Here is a 21,771-nt window from a genome sequence, read left to right on the forward strand (position 1 = left end):
CTGATCTTGATCAACCAAAGCAAGCATCTCCTCCTCATCAAAGGACCTCTGAAACATCTCAGTGATGGTCAGCTGCTGAGGGTCCTACAAACAGCAGGAGGAGGGAAGACAAACCACACGTTTCTACAGACATGTGTCAGAATGATTGCAATTCGCCATAACCATTTAGCAATTTCAATATTTATGTAGATATTTGCAAACGACTATTCTAAAAGCTGAAGCTTTCTACAGTAAGAGAAATGAAAATGGTGCAATGCAAATCTAAATGTTTTTTTTTTATTGATGGTCAAATGCTGAAAGGTTGGATTCTAACCTTGCTGTGGAAGCTGGCAGATTCTGCGTTCTCTGAAATGTTGGATTCAGACAAGCCGACCTGCTCCAAAACACTCATTTTGTTCTGAATCATGGGCCTGAGAAACACAAGCAAACGCTATAAAAACAGCAATGATGAGCCTATCAGTGAGAAAACACAGAAATTAATAATACATCGCAAAAAACAAAACTGAATTTTAAACAAAATTCATTTGGAAAAATAATATTACATTTATAAAATCGATACATGTATAACTAAGTGTAACTATATTCCAGATACAATTATTTAAATCTAAATGTAAGATTGTAGTAACAATTTAAAATGAATCACTGAGGGCACAAAGTGTGATTTAAAATGGTTAAAAAAAATGAAAAGATGGCCAGTCACAGCATCTAATATGAACAGTAGCGGGCAAAAGTGATGTCCGGACTAGGAAAATTTACATCGTCACACTTTATTAAAAATTTGTTAAAGATTTTGTAAGCATAATGTGCAGTTGAGCTTGGAGTCGATTGTTTTATTAGTAATAACAACGCAACGAAACATGCCAATTTGTGCTGACATCATTTTTATCCAGGCTGTCATACAAAGAAATTATGAATTATGAACGAGAGATCCATCGGAATATTAATAACTGATTATTTTGTAGTCACTGTATGCTTCTTTTTTTGCACAGTAAAATAAAACCTGTAGCTGCAGTTTCCCTTTTTTTGGCCAAATAATTTTGTCAGATAAATACCTTATCCAAGTGTTTTGTTCTTCCCTCAAAGTATTTACAAATATTTTCCTCATATTTTGAAGGTTTTATTGACCTTGTAAGTCCATTAAAAACAAATATACACTCTGGACATCATTTTTGGACACTACTGTATGAACTTGAAACTTGCAGGATGTTTTAATGGTACAAAGACTTCTGATACCACACAATTTGGTACCACAAACTCTGGACCACAAAACCAACAGTCACATGGGTAATTTTTTCTACATAATCTGAAAACTGAATAAATAAGCTTTCCATTGATGCATGTAATCTGGAATCTGAGGGAGCAAAAAAAATCGAAACATTGAGAAAATCTCCTTTAAAGTTGTTCATTTATGTTCACGATTGTGCTGCATTCACTCACAAAAATACATGTTTTATATATTTACGGTAGGAAATTTACTAAACATCTTCATGGAACATGATCTTTACTTAATATCCTCATGATTTTTGGCATAAAAGAAAATTTGATAATTTTGACCCATACAATGTATAGTTGGCTATTGCCACAGATATACCCGTGCGGCTCCAGACTGGGTTTTATGATCCAGGGTCACATATATACTCTTAAGGATTATGTTTATGTATATGTATATATATATATACACACAATCTACACATATATAATAGATAGATGGATATCACAATAATAATGTTTCATAAACTTGAATCAAACCAACAAAACCAATCAATTGAATCATTCTCTCCCGCCAACTGTTCCAGTTCTGAGGCTTTTTTTGTTTAAATGTCCAGATATTAGCAGATCTGCCCTCACCAAAGGTAATCGTCCGCAGTGCCTTTAGCAACCAGGTAATGAATGTCCACATTACTGGTCTGTCCGATCCGGTGCACCCGGTCCTCTGCTTGAATCAGGACCTGAAGGAAACACACGTGTTTATTTAACAAGTAGTCTGGCAGCACTCTCAATATCAATTACATACATTTTTTCCATTCGACTGGCTTTCTGAACCCAGATGAGCGCTTGTTCCAGACTAAACTACTCTCCGGATTCATGGAAAATGCTTTTCAACTCGAGACGAGCCTTTTATCTGAGTCTGGCCGTCTAACCGGTTCTACGGGTACAGATTATACGACAGGAAGTCAGATCTGCATCGCCTGGGAATCAGGGCTATCATCATATACTAAAAACTAAATTCTTGACATAAAAAAAGTTGTATCAAATCAAAATAACAACAGCAAGTAAATTAAACTAAAAACAAACTAAACAAAATGTGCAAAAAAGACAGTCTAACATTTAAGGTCTTGTATAAATTCAGGGCTCCCACATCTCATGACCAATGAATCTCCATGACTTGAAGTCGTGGTTACTGAAAACCTTTTCAATTTGAATAGTTTACAAAAGTTGCATTCACAAATTGCAATTTCCAGCCAATGTGATATTTTAGATCTCCGCATGACTTTTCCAGGCCTAAAGCCACAGTTCACATCAGAATTAAAATTTCCTGATAATTTACTCTCCTCCACGTCATCCAAGATGTTCATGTCTTTCTTTCTTCAGTCGAAAAGAAATGAAGGTTTTGAGGAACACATTCCAGGATCTTCTCCATATAGTGACTTTCAATGGTCCAACGGGTCGAAGGTCCAGATGTGAGTTTCAGTGCAGCTTCAAAGTCTCGACACGATCCCAGCCGAGGAATAAGAGTCTTATCTAGACAAACCATCCGCCATTTTATAACAAAAATAAACATTTATAAACTTTTTAACCACAAATGCTCGTCTTGCACTAGCTGTGATCCGCCACACATTATGTAATCACGTTGAAAGGTCACGCGTGACGGAGGCGGAAGAACCGACCCAGTGTTTACAAAGCGAATGTGCAAAGATTAAGTCAAATGCCATTTACAAAAAATAAAGAAGGTAAAACAACGATGTCGAATGTTTTTGAAGTTGGAGGAGAAATGTTTTCGCCTTATCCTACCTTTCCAACGTGACGACGTAATGTGTGGCGCATCGCAGAGCTAGTGCAAGTGATTAAAAAGTTTATAAATGTTTATTTTTGTTATAAAATGGCGGATGGTTTGTCTAGATAAGACTCTTATTCCTCGGCTGGGATCGTGTCGAGACTTTGAAGCTGCACTGAAACTCACATCTGGACCTTCGACCCGTTGGACCATTGAAGTCACTATATGGAGAAGATCCTGGAATGTTTTCCTCAAAAACCTTCATTCCTTTCAAAAGAAAGAAAGTCATGAACATCATGGATGACGTGGGGGAGAGTAAATGATCAGGACATTTTAATTCCTCCTGATGAGTGCGGGCCGGAAACCCTGTAAATCTGTTGGCGTCTCACTCCCGGGTTCCAGAAGAGCTCAGCGAAGACCACGAGGTCGGCCGAGTGCAGCGTGAGCCCCATGTTAGCGGCCGTGATGGACAGAACCGCCACGCAGCTCTTCTGTGAAGACTGGAATCTGTTACACAACTGCTGTCGATCCGCTGACGGCGTCGATCCGTCTATACGGATGTAATTGATTCCCTGCACACAAACACAACAGTGTCAACACAGTACTAGTCAAGTCATCTTCATTTATATAGCGCTTTTAACAATGTAGACTCTTTCAAAGCTGCTTTATAGTGATAATTTAAGGTAACAGATTGTTTCGGCTTTATAGCGGTTCTTGAATAATGTTATTTTCCAGCTAAAGTTAGTTTTGATTGATTCACTTCCGTCGCAACGATCATTAGTTATTAAATTAGAGGCCGCTAACACGACACCGTTCTCTCTAAACAGACCCTAAACGCGAACCTGTGAGAAACGCTGATGGCGCTCACGTGCGCATTAAGAATTAATTCTATAGTTATGCGCGTTTGCATATATGTACGCAGGTTTGTAATTCCCTACAAACCAAACCTATACAAACTACTTGTCTGGCCTTAAACATTTAGTTTAAGATACTAGTGCTCATGTACAGTCAAACCCAAAATTATTCAGATATCATTTTTACTAGTTTTACAATAGTGAGGATAACAAAATAAAGTAAATTGTGACATATTACACCCAAAAGTTCTTCATACAGTGACTATCAGTAAAATGTATAACAAATTTGGGACCAAATATGATTCAGACACTTTGAGCTGATCATGTTTTCTTCAGTGTTTTGTCTGTAATTGCTAATGCTCTTTTTACACACACACTGAACACAATGAAGCATTGCTTTGTAATTTATTGAGTTAAACTGGTATTATCTAATTGTGTAGTTAAATTTACCAGCTGACAGATATTCAACATAATTCATGAGTGAGACAGTCTAACAGAAGGACGGACAAAACCTGTCAAATATCAACTTGTCACATTTTATTACCACTTTCTAAACTATAGCGAATAAACTGTGATAATGTGAGAAATGTTGAAGGAGTCTGAATATATTTTTGGTTGGACTGTACATCTAACTCAACTATTACACACACACCAGGCCGACTTTTGGTTATTGATGCTCTGATATAAAAACAATTGTCAATACCAATTATCTGCAAATTATTTTCACATAGTGGCTGATATCTTATAATAAATGTAATAAACAATACTAAAACACACTATAGACTAGAAATAAAGACTATACATACTGCACACTACTGGCCAAAACTTTGTTATAATTATGATTATTGAACGTTTTTTTAAATAATTCAATAAGGGTGTTGTTCAATTGTGATAAAAAAATAAAGTAAACCAGTGAAATATTATTACAATTTAAAATAACTGTTTTCTATGTGATTATATTGTGAAATGTAATTTATTTCTGTGATTTAAAACTGAATTTTCAGCATCATTACTCCAGTCTTCAGTGTCACATGATCCTTCAGAAATCACTATAATATGCATCACTCCAATAATGTATAGCATGACTATTCCTACTATAAAGAAACAAATATTGTTTATTATTACAAATATTCGAGTACAGTACAAGTACAAGTCTTATACTCTCATCTCCATTAAAAGTATTTTACCAAATTTGAATTCATTAAAACAAATGAATTGGGGCTGCTGTCAGCTGATGGCAAATGTTTAAGAACGTTTTTTTTTTGTGGGGAAAAAAATTAATTTGGACAGACCTTCTCACCGAGTTCTTTGGTTATACTATCCAGCACCAGTTTGTGATGAGCAAACACCAGAAACTTCTCCCGTCCGCACTCCAGTGTGTCTGAGATGTACTCCCTGGGGAATATGCATTAAAACACTATTATTTTAGTATCTTTGATATAAATATATTCTGTTTTCTTTTTTTTTTGTAATTTTGTCTATATTGTTTTTATAAAAAAAAATTGTTAATATTTTAAAATGAACTAAATTAAAACATTAAAATTGATTTATTTTAGTACTTTAAACTAAACGAAAAATGTTGCCTTGGCAAGTAGCTGAAATATATTTGATTTAACATTTATTTTGTTCAAAGTACCAAAAATAATTTTTATGGTTTTAGCGTATGTTTAGACGACAATGATGTACTAAAAAAGGAAAAGTTTCTTCTTTACTTTTCTCACATACAGACGACATTGTTCACACTGATCTGCGAAAGCGATTAAATTTGCTGTGATATGCTGCCAGGCCAGTAGATGGCGATGTCACTTTGTAAAGAAAAACTATGTGGCTATATAGAGTAAACCTGTAATATGCATGCGCATGACGTCACTGCTTTCACAAATTCCAGTTTTTGTAGTTTAGAGACGATAACAGTATCGTTTTCAGAAACTTGCACTTTGAAACTCGCTTTCTTACTTCTATCTCTTAATAAAAGTCTGCTTATGGTTAATGCATTAATATAGAATGTGTATTTTTACAATGGCTTAATCTTATGCATTTAACTATTTGAGTGTACATTAATCTTTTAATAATAATAATAATGCATGTTTCTCCATAAAGGACCTGTGTGAAGCTGAACTCAGACGTACATGATGGCTCTGATCTTGGCCTCCGCTGTGTGGTTGAAGAAGACCAGGAGCGCTTCCTTTTCTTGTGACTTCTGCATATGAACACAGAAAAGCTCATCAGAGACAGTAACAACACAAATCCTGTCATTACTCATTCACTCTCATGTTGTTCCAAACCAATATGCTGTTATGATGTTCTGTGGAACAGAAAAGAAGAATTTCTGAAGAAAATAATGAAGAATATGACTTTTTAGAAAATTAGCATTTAAAAACTTTACAGCAGCCTGTATTTATAGGGCTGTCCGTTAAACACGGTATTAATGGCATTAACGCAAACCCATTTTAACGGCGTACATTTTTTTATCGCGAGATTAACGCCTAGCAAACTTTACTAGTTGTTGCAAAAGCATGTGAAAAAACTACAACGTTATTAAAACTACAGCAGCACACCGGATCTAGCTAGACCAGAAACAAAACAACAGGCACGCCACACACACTTGTTTGGGACGAGAAGCGCAGCGCCGCATCTAGGACAACTCGTATCGCACATCGGACGCGCACTTTCTCAGTTTATGGCCAGCAATAAAAACGCAGAATGGCGCCACCGGTGTGTGTACACTCATAGAGAATAATGTGTTATAATTTTAAATACGAGGCGTTGCGCTTCTCGTCCGGTGTGCGACGCCCTTTAACGTTACGTTTTGAGTGGATGAATGATGAGCGCGAGACGCCGAAATGGATGCCAATAAGATTCTGAATGGAAAGTTTACTTTTTAAAAGTTGCCAAATGGTTCAATTGACAAGACCAAAGTGATCTGTGTGTTGTGTTGTTGTGAACTGAGCTATCGTCGCAGCACGTCCAGTCTGACCACTTGATGGCCAAGCACACACACCGCTGATGCGTTTCTACACCCACTCGTCAATATCAGTAACGTCACCTCGTCAGTATTTCTTTCACCCTTTTATTGATGGACAGAGTTACATTGTGTGTGAGATTATTTGCACCAAGTGAGAATGTTAGTGTGAAATTGAACACCGTATGTTGTTTTCAATAAAAAAACATTTGCACAAAGCAAGCCGATCCACTTTTCCATGTTGATAAGAGCATTAAAATTAGAAAAAATAATGGGACAAAAAGAAATCAAGAGACATTTAGAATAGATAAAAATGTGCGATTAATCACGAGTTAACTATGCCATTAACGCGATTAAATATTTTAATCGTTTGACAGCCCTAATTATTTATACTACCGGTATATTACTACATTTATATTATTTCCACTTTCTGTCAGACCTAAGATGACCCAAATAAAAGCACAAAAAAAAGAATATGAGTTATTTTCAGAGATGTATAGTAGTTTGCGCTCACGTTGTGGCATCCTTTGGCGAGCTGTTTGGCAGCGGCGTTGAGAGCAGCTTTGGTGCGTGAGTTGATGCCGTCTGTGGTCACTGTGACCACCTTACGCTGTTTGGCAGGGAGCTGCGAGAGCACCTCTGATTTGAGCCGTCTGAGCATCAGAGACTCCTCCAGAAGAAGCTTGAGTTCGCTCAGATGAGACGAGCCGGAGTAATCCCAACCCCACGGGAGCTGCAGACAGACACACACATTCACTATACACCCTTCACACACCGATGACCGCTATTTTATTAATAGTTAGTAAGGTAGTTGTTAAGTTTAGGTATTGGGTTGATAAAGGGATGTAGAATATGGTCATTCAGAATAAGGCATTAATATGTGCTTTAGAAGTACCGTACTAATAAACAGCCAATTTCATAGTAATATGCATGATAATAGGCAACACGTTAATAGTGAGAATTGGACTCTAAACTAAAGTGTTACCAATTCTTTTTATTACTACTAAATCAAAATCCAATAAAAAATATAGCTGCAAGCAGCGATTGGGCCCGCAATCGCTGCTTGCAGCTATATTTTTATATATATATATATATATATATATATATATATTAGGGGTGTAACGATACCCGTATTCGTATTGAACCGTTCGGTACACATTTTCAAACCGAACCAAAATGTTGGACCATTTTTCCTGCCGACCAGTTATTTCAAATGTAGGATAATGTAAGAGACGCTGGCGCGACCACAACATTGCCCAACATCAAATGGCAAATGTAATGTCAGCGGAACGAAACTGAGCTACTCGTTATTGTGTGGTTGACGGACCGTTTATCAGTTTGGACCAATGCAGCGCGAGCCAATCTTGATCAAGCAGCACTGTTACTACACAGCGAGATCCAGTAAAGAAAGCATTTGAACTCGCCACTGAAGTAATAACATCGCTGCGAAATCTAGTGAGAAACATTCACATTTCTCCGTTATTAACGGATCAAACAGCGCTGACGTGGAAACCAGGAGACACATTGTGCCATGAATGAACTATTCAGTGTCCACAGATCAGCAACATTCACCATGGATTTTTTTATTGGAATATATATATATATATTCCAATGCCTCGTTTTATACAGAACCTGTATAACAGAACCCTCGAGTACAGAACCTATTTGTACTACTGTAGAAGTTTGGTACCATTCCGGGCATTATTAGTGCGGTAATTTACCAGATACAACCTTGGATCCATTAGCGCCTGCACTAAGCCATTCTAATATCTCTAAATAAGCTCTAACTTTAATAATGTTCGATCAAGGGGAAAAAAGCTTCAGGGGGGGTGTTTGGCTCGAGGTCATGGTGCAAAGGACCCTAGGTTGAAATTACCCCAAACCACCCCTTTAATCGTGCAGCCCTACACTGAACTTCTAGGTATGAACCAAGAACACACCTGTATAGAGATGGACACACCTGTATAGAGATGAACGCACCTGTATAGAGATGGATGCACCTGTATAGAGATGGACGCACCTGTATAGAGATGGACGCACCTGTATAGAGATGGATGCACCTGTATAGAGATGGACGCACCTGTATAGAGATGGATGCACCTGTATAGAGATGGACGCACCTGTATAGAGATGGACGCACCTGTATAGAGATGGACGCACCTGTATAGAGATGGACGCACCTGTATAGAGATGGACGCACCTGTATAGAGATGGACGCACCTGTATAGAAATGGACGCACCTGTATAGAGATGGACGCACCTGTATAGAGATGGACGCACCTGTATAGAGATGGACACACCTGTATAGAGATGGACGCACCTGTATAGAGATGAACGCACCTGTATAGAGATGGACACACCTGTATAGAGATGGACGCACCTGTTTAGAGATGGACGCACCTGTATAGAGATGGACGCACCTGTATAGAGATGGACGCACCTGTATAGAGATGGACGCACCTGTATAGAAATGGACGCACCTGTATAGAGATGGACGCACCTGTATAGAGATGGACACACCTGTATAGAGATGGACGCACCTGTATAGAGATGAACGCACCTGTATAGAGATGGACACACCTGTATAGAGATGGACGCACCTGTTTAGCATCACAGTAGCGTGTGCCGAAGTCATGGAAGCGTGGAAACAGGGACGGCCTGACAGCCAGGATCTGAGTGTGGAGCTCAGCCGGTCTGGACATGGCAGGCGTTCCCGACAGCAGGATCACTCTCTTAGCGACCTGTTTAATCACAGATCTTTCATTAGCAGCATCAGAGACAAGTTTTCATCATTGCATTATTATCAAAAATTATAAATGGTTGACAATTTTTATTTTTGGCAGATGTGTGTTTAAGTTACGGAGCTGGGGACTATTTTCAGGCGCTGTGTAATATCATTGCGCTGCTGGTACGGCAGCAGTTCTTTGATTATTACGCAGGAATGAGAGTATACACAACTTTTCATCTTCTGTCGATGTAACTACAGAAGAGTCAAGCTTTAAATAGTCAAAATTATCAAAACTCTTTGGTCATTTTTTTGAGAGAGATGCCACCGGTCTAATCAGATTCAATGATTTATGCTAAGCTATGCTAAAAGTGCTACCGCCAGACCTGATGATCGGCTGAATGGATTAGAAAACGGTAAAACTGTTTAACTCTGGGGGAACTGGAAAATGAGCCTATTTCCAAATAAAGTGGAGTGATCCTTTAAGAAAACTGTCTTTGGACAACAGCTTTTTCATTTAGAGCAGCAGAAAGATGAAATTCAGTGCCTGTTCATATTACAAAGTGTACATCATTTAGTGCACTTAAATTATGGCTTAAGAAAAATCAATCATGTGATAATTCATTTGGATTTTTTTTGTTGTGATTGTATATTGTGATGTTGCAATTTGTTATATTGTGATGTGATATTATTATTATTTTCTTCTTTTTCCTGGATTGTAATGGAGTGCTGTAATTTTATGTAAAAACATCCTGCCCAGGGACCACAGATGCAAATTAGCTAGCTAGCTAACTCTGGCACAACATTTGTTGTGGATGGTCACTGTTAAATAAATTAAATAAACTAAACCACCTCTATTTTACTGTAAAATAACAAAGATAATATTTAATATTATTATTAACAACAATAATAATTAGAATTCTAACTGTATATTACAGACAAAGGTCAAATTAACATACTAATATATATCTTAATATCTTGCCTTAGGCTTTTATGGTTTTCTGGGCAAAATTTCGGCTACAGTAAGTAGGCATTTACATATGGTTTTGAGAGATAGCCAGTGTCTGTGAACTCTAGACAGACTTAAAAACTTTAATAGCACAGGGCAGGATCAACCAAACCGCAGTGTTTTTAAAGTTCACCTCTATGAATGATGCCTAAAATAAGCCTGAAGCAGCAAACCTTGAGCAGAGGAAGAGCCGCCCGACAGCGAGCAGTTTTCATGTTCTTCAGGAAGTGAGACTCGTCCTGTACAGAAACAAACAAACAAACATACAACAAACAGAAGACAGGAAGAATTCAGATCACATCCTGCTACTGGATCCCGATCCACCTTGGAAGAGCTCAAAGGAGCTTTATAAAGTCTTGATATGTGAAGGATATAGGGATGCTGAGTAGGTGGCTACTAGACAGAATACTGAGTTTTTTAAAACTTTTTGAGAAAAAAACACTAATATTGCATAATTTGATAAAAAATATGGTAAAAAATTGCAAACCCTGCACATGACATGTGGATAAAAGTAAATATACTTTTATATGGCCACAATTTACTTCATATTTCTGTTGAAACTTTACAAAAACATTTTTGGGTCAATACAAAAGCATTTATTTTCTTTTGTATTTATTTATGTTTTATTTATTTAAACAATCAAAATATCTTTAGTGTCACTTTTGATTAATTAATCCATCACGGCTGAACAAAAGTATTTATTTAAAAAAACTTTTTGAGCTTTTTGAACGGTGGTGTAAACAGACAGATAAACATCAGGACTTTTTCTGATTATTGTGGCCCTAAAATGACTGAATTTCGTGATTATGTAACTAAAGTGAGAGACAGTAGAAGCACAACTATCAGTAAAATAATGTATTCCATAATAACTGAATATGCAGCGAGTATTCAAATGTTATCAAAAACTATTTTCTTCAGGCATTTACAAATTAAGTGAAGAAATTTGGGTTGGAATGAGAGTAGGGATGCACCGATACCGATACCAGTATCGGGTATCGGGCCGATACTGAGCTCATGTACTCGTACTCGATACCAACAACCGATACCAGTCAGCGTGTGTACAGTGTTTGTGTCCACACAAAGAAACACTGACAACATAAATTATAATGGGGATAAAAAAGAAGGCTGTTTATAAAGTAAATATATATTATTATTGAAATATTAAACAGAATATAGTAACGGCTATATAGCTGTGGCGCTGGAGCTGATAAGAGAAAAACGCGCAGTGGATTGAGTGCGCCCCGGCCGGCACAGACGCGCGAGCTGGTCGAGCGCATCAGACGTCAGTGGAAAGTTTGTAGTTCAGTCGGATGTCAATGGCAAGAAAGTACGGTAAAACGAGGCATGTAGCTTATTATTAACGATAACTGACCATTGAGAGAGAGAGAGAGAGAGAGCGCACTTCTGTTGAATGCTCTTGATTGCTGATCGTTCACTCAGCACGTGTTATTTGGATTAAAACGAAATCGTATATGTAAGTAAAACATGAACTGTTACCTTATTTATGTTTAACGAGTGGTTGCCTGCATTATTACAGGACATTTGCAGGTCAAGAAGTTACATGAACTTCAAACATCCAAAGCGCGCGCCCTGAAAACCAGCGTCTCAGCGCGCGAACACTGAATTGAAGTCTTTCACGTCTTGCGCTTGTACGGATGAATTCACACAAAAAAAATATGTAAAAACGCCCGTCTTGGCGAGTATTCTGATAAACAAAGTCTGTTTTATCTCAAGTGAACAGACGGTATATTCAAATGGGGTCCGTGCGTTAATTCGGTTTTAAAGGTGCAGCAGTTTAATTAATCTGCGGCTGTGTTTTAATGTTAATCAAACAAAGGACAAATAAATTACTCACTGCTCTTGACTAAATAGGCTACCTTTTTTAACTTTACAAAAAGATCCATCTATATTTCATTTATACAGTAATGAATATGCAGTGCAATAAATATATATTTGATGAACAAATTAAGTTAAAATTTAATAAACAACTAATATGATTGATATTCTTTTGGTTTCTCTACCAATACATTTAAAAATTACAAATGCATGAATTAAAAATTAATTGAAAATAAAAAATACAGGTATCGGTTATGGTATCGGTATCGGCGAGTACCAAAAATGAAAGTATCGGTATCGGACTCGGTCTGGAAAAAGTGGTATCGGTGCATCCCTAAATGAGAGTTTTGTCGTACTTGTTACACAAACCTGGACTCTCATAAGCTATGTTTCCATCCAAAGTTGCAATTTAACTTATGTGCAAAATTGGGATATCGCATAAAACACTTGCGAATAAGGCACCGCTTCCATCCAGCCGAAGAAAGCAAAATCGTCACTTCCTGATAAACTGGTGCTACAGTAAATATCACTAAGAAAAATTAAAGTTGCTGCAATAGGAGAAGCCACTGTATATCATAATTTCATATATAATAAATCTCCTCAGAGCACACTGACGAAGTACATAACCATAAAGTTATCTTGCTTTCGGAGGTGGATGCCTGCTGTTCGATCGATCCGGTGGTTGGTCCAGTTATGCTGTCCCATCGCAAAGTCACATGTCTTTTTTTGATGCGCATCAGGAAATTAATTCAGTAAATGTGTTTCCATCGGTTTATATGCATGTTTTCTTATCGGATAAAACGTTTATCAGACCCAATGTTTTTTTTTTAATCCCCATAAATCATAAGCACTGTCTCAGAACGAGCTGTTCTCAGATCAATGCAATGTGACGTAGAATTGCACAAGCCCCGCCCAGGACTGTTTGATTGACACTGCAGTTTGAGCACAGACCCGCCCTGAGTGAGCTGGACACAGGCCCCGCCCACGACTGTTGATTGACACTGCAGTTTGAGCATAGACCCGCCCTGAGTGAGCTGGACACAGTCCGCCATTGTTTCGCCGCTGGAGCAGCTGGAGAATGTCTCCGAAAGCGATTGAGGTGTTTTGTTTTTTGGATGTTAGAATAAACATAGCATTCGTCATTTACTCTAGTTGTTACTCGAGGATTGATCAGTACAACTGCTCTCGTGATCCAGCGCACAGTCTCCGGAGCGACAGGACTAACGTTACTGATCACGGCAGAAATGAAAGTGAGAGCGAGCACTTTATGACAGCTCGAGCTCATCGAGTCGTTTTACAGATATACAGTTTATAAAGCACCCACTGAAAAAGTGTGTATATATTTGTACTTCGCTGTGTAACGTTATGTTCCATGATAATGAAAGGGAGAGAGAGAGAGTTTATGGATAAGAAGCGAACTTCTTATACTGTGTTTTTTCTTACAGTGATTTTCTGCAGTAAAACTAATGCTTCATCTTTTGTGTGATTTTACATTAACTTTTAAAGGAGACACTAAATGGTGCGTTTTTCTCAGCCCCAAAAAAATGACAATTTAAACATGTTGTAAAAAATGATCTGTGGGGTATTTTGAGCTAAAACTTCACATACACACTCTGGGGACATCAGAGACTTATTTTACATCTTGTGAAAAGCGCCATAATAGGTGCCCTTTAACGTAGCGTGTAAATGCGTGTAACTAATGATAATCAAGCAAGCTAGTATGCATAGGCCACGAAGCGTTGGCGAAATAACACATTAGCGGACCGGAGGGAATAATATGGATTTTCTTCCAGAAAACTTCTTGCACAAAATAAATTCAAGCACTTTCAAGGACCTTTATCTGTGTGTGTTTATTTTCAAAAACTTTCCAGGGCCTTGAATTGTTTGTTTTTTTCAGATTCACAAACTTTTAAGGATTTCAAGGACCCGTGGGAACCCTGAAATAACGAACTACTGCAGTCAGTGAATGAGAGTGATTAGAAGAGCGTCTCCGCTCTCACCATGATGATGACACTGAAGGGGCTGGACGGCTGCTGTTTGTCCATCTTGTTGAGCAGGTCGTAGCTGATGATGTTGACGAGACCGGAGCGCAGGCTATCCTTTCCTGTAACCACCACATTAATGCTGTCGGCTCTCACGGAGGGCAGCCATCGGTGGAAAGCCTGAGGGAAAAGAGAAATCAAGTCTGAGTGACTTTTTCTGCAATTTCAGCTGTTTTGAAGAAGTTGATTCATGTGACTAAAAGCTTACAAAAGGAACACTGCAAAATCTTCAGCATTTCCCTTCAAACTTTAAAATTTACCATGACGAATCCCTGCTGGGGAAGAGGAGGATTTGTCCTTCCTCAAGGGTGCAGCGACGGAAAATATGAATTAATAAATCAGATTTCACATCAGGCATCCGCTTATAAAAAGATGACTTGACAGCTGGTGCTTTTTGGTGTGTAGAAACACAGATGCCATTTATTATCAATAGCAAAATGTGTACAGATCTTTTTTTATATATTTTGGTGTCTGCATTGCTGCTTCATAAACTAGCAACTATCAGAACTACTTTTTAATAAACACCCAATTATAAACAGTCCACTATTCTAATGTAGAAAACAAGTGTATTATGGTACTTCTACTTTTATTCTCTTAAATATTGAAATGCAAGAAGAGTAATTTAATATAATGTATAAAGATTAGGGCTGTCCGTTAAACGCGTTATTAACGGCGTTAACGCAAACCCATGTTAACAGCGTAAAGAATTTTATCGCGAGATTAACGCCTAGCAAACTTTGTTGTTTTTTTCACATGCTTTTGCAGCAACTATAACGTTATTAAAACTACAACACCACACCGGATCTAGCTAGACCAGAAACAAAACAGAACAACAGCACGCCGCACACACTTGTTTGGGTTTGCGAACCGGCCAAAGAGTGGACGAGAAGCGCCGAGCCGTGTCTAGGACAACTGAGCGCGTCTAGCACATCGGACGCGCACTTTCTCAGTTTATGGCCAGCAATAAAAACGCAGAATGGCGCCGCCGGTGTGTGTACACTCATAGAGAATAATGTGTTCGGATTTTAAATACGCGGCGCTGTGCTTCTCGTCCGGTGTGCGACTGCGACCCTCTTTAACGTTACGTTTTGAGTGGATGAATGATGAGCGCGAGACGCCGAAATGGATGCCAATACGATTCTGAATGGAAAGTTTACTTTTAAAAAGTTGCCAAATGGGTTAGTTGACAAGACCAAAGTGATCTGTGCGTTTTGTCGTTGTGAACTGAGCTATCATCGCAGCACGTCCAGTCTAAATACCACTTGATGGCCAAGCACACACACACACCGCTGATGCGATCTCAGCACACTCGTCAATATCAGTAACGTCACCTCGTCAGTATTTCTGTCTCCCTTTTATTGATGGACAGAGTTACATTGTGTGAGAGATTATTTGCTCCAAGTGAGAATGTCAGTGTGGAATTGAACAGTATATGCCAATCTTGTTTTCAATAAAAAACATTTGCACAAAACAAGCCGATCCACTTTTTCATGTTGATAAGAGCATTAAAATGAGAAAAAATAATGGGACAAAAAGAAATCAAGAGACATTTAGAATAGATAAAAATGTGCGATTAATCGCGAGTTAACTATGACATTAATGCGATTAATCGCGATTAAATATTTTAATCGTTTGACAGCCCTAATAAAGATTATTAGTGCTTAGGTAAACATGTGAGCACTGCATTTAATTTATTTTTAGCCGTGCTCCTGTGTCATCTTAAAGCACTCACCACTGCTTGAAACCCATGAAAAATATGAAAAATAATGTATCTGTCACGGGTAGTCACACAAATACTGTTTATTCTGAATGTCAGATGGAAATAGTTTTTTTTAACCAAACCAGTATGATCTACTCTTTTGTTCAGCAAGCATGCATTCAATTGATCAGAAGTGTCAGTGTCTATTTCAAATAAATGTTCTTTTGAACTTTCTATTCATCAAAAGCCGTGTTTCCACCGCGGGAACTTTCCCCAGGAACCAGGAACTTTGGGCTGGTACTTGGTGTGTTTACACCGCAGGAATCAGGGTCTAAATGAAGTTCCGGGTAAATATTTCCCCCTCCGAAAGTCCCTGCTGGCGAGGTGGTACTTTTTCAAAGTTCAGGAACTTTCGGGGGCGGGACTTGTGTGCTGAACGTGCTGATTGGTTGTGTTTAAGCCGCATTTTGATTGGATGACTCCACGCAACATTCTATTTTAACCGGAATTTTTAAAACTTTATTGCGGTTCGTGGCTTCATGCAGAGTCGTCTGTCTGCAAATATGGAATTTAATAAAAAAAAAAACACAGCTGGACCGACGACGAGGTTCAGACTTTATTAAGCGTATTTGTGTAACAGGAAATTTTCTGCGCGTTCGTCCCAGCCATCTCACGGTCAATGTCCGCATCGTCTGATTTTATAGCATTACGAGCTTTCTGAACACGCTTTAGTATCAGTGCTCGTCTCTTTTCTGCCGTTTTGTCAATTAAGTTACCTCGTTAGTAAACCAATACATCACAAACAACTACAGCACAGTTTGAATCTCCTCCATACTTATTATAAATGTGGCGCTCAAAACTGATTACTGTCCATCACAGACTGGGAGTAGCAGTCGCGCGCAGTTATAATCTTCCCGGTACTTTAGACCGCGGTGTAAACGCAGAGAGCAACCGGTCTGGGGCAAAAAAAGTTCCTGGGAAATAAGTTCCTGGGACAAATTGTTCCGGGTAATTTCGGTGGAAACGCGGCTTTAGAATGAGTTCTGAAGGATTATGTGACACTAAAGACTGGAGTAATGATGCTGAAAATTCAACTTTGATTACAGGAATAAATTACATTTTAAAATATAGTCACAGTTCTTTTGAGTTGTGATAATATCTCATTGTTTTTACTGTACTGTAACAAAAATGGTAGTGTAGGTGTGACATGCATCCTAAAAAAAAAACCCACATCCCTGTAGTCTACAAGTAAGTGTGTGTACCTCAGCCCATGTGAAGCGCACCGAGGACGGGGCGACCACCAGCAGAGGCCACTCACTCCTGTAATAGGCAGCGATGCAGATGGCCTGGATCGTTTTCCCCAGGCCCATGTCATCAGCCAGAAGCAAACGGCCCTGTCTGGACACTGCAAAGCTGAGACATTAGCAAACATTACATTCATGCATTTTATGCATTTGGCAGACGCTTTTATCCAAAGAGTCTTGCATTGCATTCAAGGTTTACATTTATATCAGATCAAGCATTCTCTGAAAACCGAACCTATTAACCTAATGCCATGCTCGACTGTTTTAGCTACAGAAAATGCACTTTATAATAAGGTTCACTTGTTAACTTTAGTTAATGTATTAACTAACATGAACTAACAATGAACAATACATTTGTTATAGTGTTAGTCTTTGTTAATGTTAGTTAATTAAAATATAACTGTTCATTGTGCATTATCCTACAGGGCCGCTGAATGCTTGAATCTGATTGGTTGGCGAACGTTCTACGGTGTGCAATTATTTTCAGGGAACCGCATGGCTAAAGTAGTTCCGGCAGGTCTTGACCGCATTACAGCTCCATATCACTTCGCATAGTCAACTGTAATAATAACGGAAAATAGGATACAATTCATAACAAGAAAAACTGCAGCCCCATGCGCTTGATCTGCGATGTTTAACTTCACAATCAATGGAAACATGTAGTTTAATTTGAATAAATAAAGTATATAGTCCTATATATAATCAATAAACTGCATATAAATAAATTGATAGCCCTGCTGCACGGGATTTCGTAATTAGTGCAGATAATATAACAAATAAATTATTGATAGGCCTATACTTGTTAAAAGGACTTTGTGTTTCATTTATTAGGCTAGTCTACTGTCAATAGAAAAAAAGAATGAACGAATTTATTAAAACGAATTGAATTAAGAAATAAATAATAATATTGACGCACGCTTCTCTCTCTCTCTCTCATAACTGCATTAATAACTGCATAAAGCCGGGGACACACTTACTGTAAGGCCGGTTATGAATGTAATTTGATACTTATGACTGATCATGCGCGCGTTTTCAGCGCGTTCAGTGTGTGTTCACAGCGGTGTTTAAAATCTGCTGCATTCACAGTCAGAGAATGTTTCTAGTCGTTAAGTGTGTGTGTACAGCATCAGTCTGCTATCAGCGGCTCAAACCGAACCAAACTCTAAAATTACGTTTTGGAATTAGCAACGGAGCATGGGTTTAGATGTGCAAGGAATTAGTCCTACATACAAGAGCGTTTTAATGACAAAAACTTTACAAACGTCTTGAAATACATCATCTGAACAATATTTCGAGGTGTGGTAACTGTAGTATAAGCGGAATAATTGACTCCAGGCCGTTGAATTATTAGAAAAATAATGCACACCCGAGGTGTAACTCCGCTTCGCGTCGTGACCGCATTACCACCTCGGGTGTGCATTATTTTTCGAATAATTCAACGGCCTGGAGTCAATTATTCCTTACTTAACTAATGTTAACAAATACAACCTTTGATTTTATTAATGTATTAGTAAATGTTGAAATTAATAACTAAGATTAATAAATACTGAAGAAGTATTGTTTATTCTTAGTTAATTAAAGGAACACTCCGACTTTTTGGGACTTTAGGTTATTCACCGTATCCCCCAGAGTTAGATAAGTCCATACATACCTTTTTCATCTCCGTGCGTGCTATAAGTCTGTTTGACGCACCCACCGCTAGCCTAGCTTAGCACAAAGACTGGATGTAAATGGTTGCAGCTAGCATACTAATCCAAATAAGTGACAAAATAACGCAAACATTTTCCTATTTAATATGTGATTTATATAGTCACAGAGTGTACAAAAAACAGTCACATGAGACACAGACATATTTTAACCGTATAAATACTGGGAACTATATCCCCTGAATATAGGGCGGAGTGATAACCACAGCGCACCTGAGACGCGCTCTGAACGAACTCTCTGCTCCTCACCACGGCGCGTCTCAGGTGATGCGGTTATCACTCCGCCCAAGTAGCAGTGCTTCGCCTTCAGAGAATATAGTTCCCAGTATTTATACGGTTAAAATATGTCTGTGTCTCATGTGACTTTGTTTTTTGTACACTCTGTGACTATACAAATCACAACATGTAAATAGGAAAATGTTTGCGTTATTTTGTCACTTATTTGGATTAGTATGCTACGTGGCAACCATTTACATCCAGTCTTTGTGCTAAGCTAGGCTAGCGGTGGGTGCGTCAAACAGACTTATAGCACGCACGGAGATGAAAAAGGTATGTGTGGACTTATCTAACTCTGGGGGATAAGTTGAATAGGCTAAAGTCCCAAAAAGTCGGAGTGTTCCTTTAACTAATTCTTAGTTATTTACTAACTAAGTTAGTAAATGAACCTTATTTTAAAGTGTTACCAATGCACCAACTAACTTTCTATCTAACCAAACGGTGTCTGGTAATGGAGACCTACTTGACTCCGTCTCTCTGGAAAGGCATGAGGCTGCGTGTGAGATGTTGATCTACGTGTGAGAGATCGGCCTCAGGAAGAACTGGAGCTCTGGACTCGCTCTTCTCAAACTGAGAGCTGAAGGACTGGAGCACAGCGTGAGGTAAAGGCTCAATCTCCACCGCAGACAGCTCGTTCAGATCCACCACTAGACACAAGAAAATTGCATTTGCAAAAATAATGAATAGGTTGCATCAGTGCACAAGTCACATTTTCTTATTACATTCAGAAATGATGTAAAATACCAGTAAATAAAATAAAACATATTCATATTCAAACATACAGGTGAAACTCGAAACATTTTAATATCATGCAAAAATTATAATTTTGATGATTATGGCTTACAGCTTATGAAAACCTCAAATTCAAAATCTCAGAAATTCTTTACACATGTTTGGCATGCTTGATGTTAATTATACATTATGTAAGTCACAGCATGTTTTAGATGTGACTTATATTACGGAAAATACAGTACTCAACTTTAAGGCCAAAACATAAACAAGTACCAGTACATGAACAAAGAATTCACTTAAATCAAATGAACAAAATTTTAAACAACTCACTGAGCTGCCCGTAGTCCTCCAGAAGGAAAGTCCACTTTCTGGTCTTCATGTCTAATAATATTCAAATAAAGAATAAAATGATATAAAAAAACATCAAACAAACATTTGTCTTTAATTTATGGGAAATGTAAGTTTGTCAATAACAAAATTATTCAAAAAACGGATTAAAAATGATCTAGTCACTACTGAGTGGCAACTAAATTTAGGTTAAATCTGTAACAGAGTTTATTGCATATCTTTTAAATTGTATAAATGTAATTTTTTATTATTACAAAATCTTCTAACAGACTTAAAAGGATACTTCAGGATTTAGCATTAAGCTTTGTATCAGTAGAAAACCTGTAGTATTTTCTAATTACCGTGCTTCCCTCCCTCATATCCCCCTGAGACGAGAGATTTATGTATTTTTTTGTCTGTAAAAAATCCTCCGATGACGCAAAAATCGTAATTTCGCGTCATCAGAGGATTTTTTTTTGGCCAGAGGCTAAAAACTACAGCCAGTAGAAGGCGCTAGATCCGCATGTTTTCAGCCCGCCCATAGAGGGGATCTCACTCACAGAATGTACAAATAGTGTCAGCCAACTTTTTTTGGAAGCTAAAGCTAACAGCCTCTTGTTCTGTGGAGAAAGCTGAGTAGTAGCGGTTACCATCCTCTTTTTCCTGGACATGTCTGGCCATCGAGATCGTCCAAAATGTCCGGGATTCGGCTTTTGCTTTCTGTAGTCGCCATTCATTGTTTACATGCACTCATTTTGTTTCAATCTAACTGAATTCATTCTGATTGGTGAATCTGAACGTAGTGTTTACATGAATGCTAAACAAGTGATGGGTTAATGTGCGTTTTAACATTGCTAAGAAAATTCCCGCTCCTCCGTGACAGATACGAGACCGGTGCCTCTCACAGGCGCCACTCATCAGTAATCACGCCACCGGCCTCGCGTCGTTCTCCCGCGGCCGTCAGTCTCGTCCTGCTCACCGCAGTAAACATGATGAACGGCGACTGTAGAATGCAAAAGCCGTATCCTGGACATTTTGGGCGGTCTCGAAATCCCGGGGCAGACTCGTCACGGAGACTCACTAGTAGCCTAGCCTTGTTGTTTAAATGCGCTGTTACCGGTAGGCGTGGCCTCGTAGGGCAGTGAAGCAAGTGCATTCTGGGAGTTGTTGTCTTTCATCCACATGAGCCACAAATACATTTTCTGGCATTTCTCAGTCTAGAAGGCTCCAAATTCAAAAACAATTTCACATTTCTACTACATAAATGACCCATTTTAAATACACATTAATCTTTACAGCGGTGA

The 21,771-nt window shown here is 38.3% G+C and overlaps 1 protein-coding gene across 5 annotated transcripts in view; it reads right to left on the reverse strand.

Annotated features, from left to right (window-relative positions):
- LOC307001282 (SWI/SNF-related matrix-associated actin-dependent regulator of chromatin subfamily A-like protein 1) overlaps positions 1 to 21,771 on the reverse strand; it is a 28,264-nt gene that overhangs the window by 1,617 nt on the left and 4,876 nt on the right. For 4 of the 5 annotated variants that reach the window (XM_079617576.1, XM_079617575.1, XM_079617577.1 and 1 more), the window contains 13 exons: positions 20,471 to 20,521; positions 19,872 to 20,055; positions 17,385 to 17,535; positions 14,382 to 14,543; positions 10,719 to 10,784; positions 9,412 to 9,552; positions 7,326 to 7,544; positions 5,979 to 6,049; positions 5,142 to 5,244; positions 3,385 to 3,567; positions 1,849 to 1,949; positions 314 to 410; positions 2 to 84 (listed from right to left, as the gene is read on the reverse strand). In XM_079617576.1, coding sequence (XP_079473702.1) covers positions 2 to 84; positions 314 to 410; positions 1,849 to 1,949; positions 3,385 to 3,567; positions 5,142 to 5,244; positions 5,979 to 6,049; positions 7,326 to 7,544; positions 9,412 to 9,552; positions 10,719 to 10,784; positions 14,382 to 14,543; positions 17,385 to 17,535; positions 19,872 to 20,055; positions 20,471 to 20,521 — 1,612 coding nt within the window. The remainder of the gene's footprint in view (position 1; positions 85 to 313; positions 411 to 1,848; positions 1,950 to 3,384; positions 3,568 to 5,141; positions 5,245 to 5,978; positions 6,050 to 7,325; positions 7,545 to 9,411; positions 9,553 to 10,718; positions 10,785 to 14,381; positions 14,544 to 17,384; positions 17,536 to 19,871; positions 20,056 to 20,470; positions 20,522 to 21,771) is intronic. The other variant, XR_013798199.1, reaches the window with a different exon arrangement.

Source organism: Phoxinus phoxinus (genome assembly GCF_949152265.1).
Source record: "Phoxinus phoxinus genome assembly, chromosome: 7".
Lineage (NCBI taxonomy): Eukaryota > Metazoa > Chordata > Actinopteri > Cypriniformes > Leuciscidae > Phoxinus > Phoxinus phoxinus.